Source organism: Strongylocentrotus purpuratus, unplaced genomic scaffold (genome assembly GCF_000002235.5).
Source record: "Strongylocentrotus purpuratus isolate Spur 01 unplaced genomic scaffold, Spur_5.0 spur5_scaffold_21, whole genome shotgun sequence".
Classification (NCBI taxonomy): Eukaryota; Metazoa; Echinodermata; class Echinoidea; order Camarodonta; family Strongylocentrotidae; genus Strongylocentrotus; species Strongylocentrotus purpuratus.
The window spans coordinates 10,554,460-10,559,929 of NW_022145607.1; the positions used below are offsets into that span (position 1 = coordinate 10,554,460).

General features: G+C 36.7%; 1 protein-coding gene across 1 annotated transcript; it reads left to right on the forward strand.

The window, feature by feature from the left end:
• Positions 1 to 2,514: 2,514 nt before the first annotated feature.
• Positions 2,515 to 5,243, forward strand: LOC115927856 (slit homolog 2 protein-like). Its single transcript, XM_030994135.1, has 2 exons — positions 2,515 to 3,567; positions 4,081 to 5,243. The coding sequence occupies exons 1-2, from the start codon at positions 2,515 to 2,517 to the stop codon at positions 5,182 to 5,184; spliced, it is 2,157 nt and encodes a 718-aa protein (XP_030849995.1). The 3' UTR covers positions 5,185 to 5,243.
• Positions 5,244 to 5,470: the final 227 nt, after the last annotated feature.

Consider the following 5,470-nt stretch of genomic DNA (forward strand, 5'->3'; position numbering starts at 1 on the left):
TGAAGGATCATGTGAGTCACTATGACTCGATACAAATGAGTCTCTTAGATAAATAAGACTCATTTGTATCGAGTCATAGTGACTCACATGATCCTTCAAGTGTTTCGCTGTACGGACAAACCAGTGACTCATCAATTTGAGTAAGGGTGACTCACTTTTTGTTGTGGGTGTACGATAATTCGCATTGTGTTAACTATCGAATCTTCAAACATTCTTTATGTTTAGAAAGATACTTAATCGATCTCATTAAAAGAGATCGGACAATATTAAGTCGTTTTCGCTGTGGCAATCATTACCTGCCGATTGTAGCTGGTAGATATTCAAATACTCCAAGGGAAATGAGGCTATGTACGCTGTGCAATTTGCAATCACTTGGGGATGAGTTTCATTACTTGTTTGTATGCCCTACCTTTCGTTCAGAAAGAAAATTGTTCATTGATAAATATTTTATTGAAAGACCAAATACACTAAAAATGGGTCAGCTTTTTAACTCCAATAATGTACAAACACGTTTAAACTTAGTAAAATTCTGTCGAAAAATAATGCTTCGTTTTCATTAATTTAAGTATGTGCAAGAACATGTAATGAGTTTAATATTAACTTTATGTTTCTCTTTTTTGTGTTATATCAATTTATTAAATTGATATCAAGAATATTTTCAGTAATTCATTAACTCAGATATCAATTTACTGGTGCCAGTAAATTTCTTTTTCAATTGCTTCCATTAATTTCGTCATTAATTATCGTTTTAATTAATATTATCGTTTTGTTTTTGATTATTATTATTATTATTATCATCAATATTGTTATTATCATTATCATCATAATTTTTCTCACTATTGTCGATAGTGTTATTCTGTATGGATTAATATCAATTCTATTTGTATTGTATTGTATATTTCACAGTGTTTAATTGACAAATTCAAACTGATTGTAACCTTCTCCAATACCACAATGTGGGTGACATGAGAATAAATTGTCATTGTCATTGTCATTGTCATTGTCAGTGGACAGGATAAATTTTCTGGTAAGGTGAATATTATCTTAAAATTACTCTTTGGGAAGAATATATATCAGGCACCTTGGTTTAAAAAAATCAAGCTGACTCTGAACAATATGGGGATGTCTAATTTATGGGAAATATGTGAAAATACTAGCTATGAGTGGGTCAAACAATTGTGGAACGTCGATTGAGAGATTCTCATGCTCAGTATTGGTCTGCTTGTATGTACGATAATTCGCATTGTGTTAACTATCGAAGCTTCAAACATTCTTTATGTTTAGAAAGATACTTAATCGATCTCATTAAAAGAGATCGGACAATATTAAGTCGTTTTCGCTGTGGCAATCATTACCTGCCGATTGTAGCTGGTAGATATTCAAAGACTCCAAGGGAAATGAGGCTATGTACGCTGTGTAATTTGCAATCGCTTGGGGATGAGTTTCATTACTTGTTTGTATGCCCTACCCTTCGTTCAGAAAGAAAATTGTTCATTGATAAATGTTTTATTGAAAGACCTAATACACTGAAAATGGATCAGCTTTTTATCTCCAATAATGTACAAACACGTTTAAACTTAGTAAAATTCTGACGAAAAAAAATGCTTCGTTTTCATTAATTTAAGTATGTGCAAGAACATGTTATGAGTTCAATATTAACTTCATGTTTTTCTTTTTTGTGTTATATCAATTTATTAAATTGATATCAAGAATATTTTCAGGAATTCATTAATTCAGATATTAATTTACTGGTGCCAGTAAATTTCTTTTTCAATTGCTTCCATTAATTTCGTCATTAATTATCGTTTTGTTTTTGATTATTATTATCATTATCATCATCAATATTGTTATTATCATTATCATCATAATTTTTCTCACTATTGTTGATAGTGTTATTTTGTATGGATTAACATTAATTCTATTTGTATTGTATATTTCACAGTGTTTAATTGACAAATTCAAACTGATTGTAAACTTCTCCAATACCCCAATGTGGGTGACATGAGAATAAATTGTCATTGTCATTGTCATTGTCATTGTCAGTGCGCTTTTGGAAAATCTTCAGTGAAAGTACAATGCCCTGTGTAGATACGTTGATCCTCTCGCGTGTGATTTTATTACTGGTTATATGTCTCAAAAATGAAATATGACTTTCGGTTTCATCTGAAAACATTCATTATTTTTTTCCGAACCTTTATTTTTAGTTTTGATTACTAGTTAAAAATATGATATCGTGTAATTGCAATATGACTTTTAGTTTCGTCTGAGAACATTCATAATTGTTTCCCGAACCTAAATTTTAGTTTTAATTACTAGTTAAAAATATGATAACCACAATATTTTAGGTAAAAGAAATCCGAGTGCCTTTTCACAGCTCAAAACGAGGCTGACCGTCTGCAGCAAAGGATCACAATTTGTGCTTCTATGAGCTTGTGTTAGCATATAATCAAGAGCGATATATTATCATCTGACGGAGGTGTACCTTTCCTTTTTCTGAGGTGATATATTGAAGTCATGGCAAACGGCTCAATTTTGTACCCATTGCTCGTCGCTTGTCTCCTCGTCAGCTCGTCCTTTCAATCTTTACATCGACACGATGTAGATTCGGCTATGCCATCCTTAACACTGGACGTGGACAAATCTTTCCATGGATGCGATCAAAACCTTGAACTGAAAGAAGCTGTTTGCAGCCATAAAGGCCTGGACACTGTTCCCCAGAATCTTTCTGAGGATACCGAGATGCTTGTCTTGTCTGACAACAATATCACCAAACTCTTGAACTCCTCGTTTGAAGTATACCCTCTAATTAAATCCTTGGAAATTTCTTTAAACGATGTAAGAGCGATAGAATCCGCCGCTTTTTACCCCCTCATGGGCTTAATGTACCTGGATCTATCCTTTAACCCGCGTCTTGTGCTTCCAGCGACAGGAGTCTTCATGATGTCTTCACAGCTTTCCATTCTCGATTTAGCGGCATTATACACGACATCGCTCCCCAATGACATTCTAAAGTGGATTCCACATCTATATTATGCAGATCTTTCCTTCAACCAGCTTTCCTTCATTAATCTAAGTTCTTGTGGCATGGCCGACACTGTAGACATGAGAGGAAATAAACTACACAACCTTACGGCAAAAGATTTCACATTTCTGTGCCTTACTGATACTCTAGATCTTAGATATAACCCTATAAAATCAGTAGACCCTGATGTGATCGCATCACTACATGTTCGATCTTTGATGCTAGGTGGCTACCGTTTTAGTGACGAGGTGTTGGCGAACATCATCCTCGGAATTTCAAAATCAGACATCAAACTGCTTAAAATCGAGTATTGTTCTGTTGGTGCGTTTCCTAAAGGTTTCTTTGATCCTCTGAGCGATTCTTCTCTCTCTGTTCTGGAATTCAACGGCAACAATCTGACTAGCCTCCATCCTTTAGTCTTCTCAAATTTGACAAAAGTCAGAAACTTCAGGTTCAGTGATAACAAACTCCCCATAGACGAAGTTCAACCAGATTTTTTCGACGGCATGAATGCATTAAAAGTACTGGCAATCAACGACAACAAAGTAAGACAAATAAATACTCACAATCAGATTTGGACAGTAGACTTGTCGGAGTTTGACTTATCCGGTAATCTGTTTAGAGAAATATCTGAATCTGTATTTCGCGGTTTAAGAAATTTAACTTTCTTAGACATGAGCCGGAACGAACTCCTTTCTGTCTTTGAGCTGACGGCCTTTTCGGGACTTGACAATATTCAAAGCATTAATTTGACCGGAAGTCGTTTAACTGTTCTGAAATTGTACACCCCAATATTAAGATCACTTTCCCTAAACTCTCTCCGTTCAGATTCGCTTCCTTTGCTACCAGGAAAATCGTTTCAACATTTACAATCCCTAGTTAAATTAGACATGAAAGACTCTGGGCTTGACATATGGAACATATGGAGTGCATATAGAAACGAGTCTCTTTTCGATGGATTATTGCATCTTAATCATTTGGATTTGAGTAGTAACGACTTCGAATTCCTGCATTTAGTAATTTCAGGTTTATTCCGGAAACTCTCTGTTTTACAAGAGCTAAAATTAGACTACTGCGATATTACAAATCTATATCCTCTTGTCTTCTCGGGCTTGGAATCGCTTGAGACGTTGAGTTTGAAAGGAAACAACATCCAGCATATTCATGATGATGTATTGTCGGGGTTGGGTCAAATACAAAGTATCAACTTGGAAGGAAACCGTATCGAGTACTTGGAGGAGATAATGTTCTCAAACAACTGGAAACTCACAAATCTTTCATTGGCCAACAATAGATTAACACGCCTTAATCAAAGCACTTTCAAGCCGATATTTTTCTCTATTTCTTCACTTGATCTATCAATGAACCTAATTGATTGTAACTGTGATCTAAAGTGGCTTATTGATTGGTTAAATGAACCTAATATACGCCTGAATAACAAAGACAAAACTATCTGTTCGTCAGCATCTCTGGAGCCTCTTCGTGAGAAACCCCTGCTTGACTTTGATCCAAATGAACTCTGTATAATAAAGTATGGTCTTTACTCTCTGATTCCCCTCGTATCCATTAGCTTGGTTGTAATCAGCGTGCTGTTGTATCACCACCGATGGCAGTTGAGGTACAAACTCTTTCTCTTGAAACTGGCCGCACTGGGCTATAAAGAGATGCGAGACGCTCGAGACCACAATGATTACGAATTTGACGTGAACATCATTTTCTATGACGATGACGAAGAATGGATTCGCGAACAGCTCCGACCAGCTCTCGAAGAACGGCTTCCACAGTTTCAGAGGAACGTCTTTGGTGACGAAGACCTTGTGTTGGGTATGCATTACTTAGATTCCGTCGATTACGTGGTGAGCCATAGTTACAAGACCATCATAGTGCTTAGCAGAGCTGCTGTGCTCGACCACTGGTTTATACTCAAGTTCCGTACGGCCATGGACCACGTGAGTGACACTCTGACGGAGTTCGTAGTCGTGGTTTTCCTCGAAGACATCCCAGGTGATGAAATGCCATTCTTGGCGCGGTTGTATCTCAGTGATGGCAGACCCTATCTTCACTGGACTGAGAACGTGAGAGGACAAGAATATTTCTGGGATGAATTGACCAAAAGTCTGACCATTAATCTAAGGACGAATGATTTGATCCCAAACGAGTAGTGCAGGAATCTAGAAGTACGTGTGCTGTTTTCGGTAATGAAAGTGATAGTAGTAGTTGTAGTAATAGTACTAGTAGTATAGTTGTAGTAGCAGTTTTTAGTAGTAGCAGAATTTAGTAGTACAGTATGTATTTAAAGTTGTAGTAGTAGTAGCAGCAACCAAGCGCGGATCCAGGATTTCTTAGGGGGGGGGGGGGGCCAAATTTGAAATTGTGCGTGCCAAATGTTAGTACGTAATGGTGACCACTAAAGCAGTGGCGTAATGAGCAAAATCGTTTGGGGGGGGG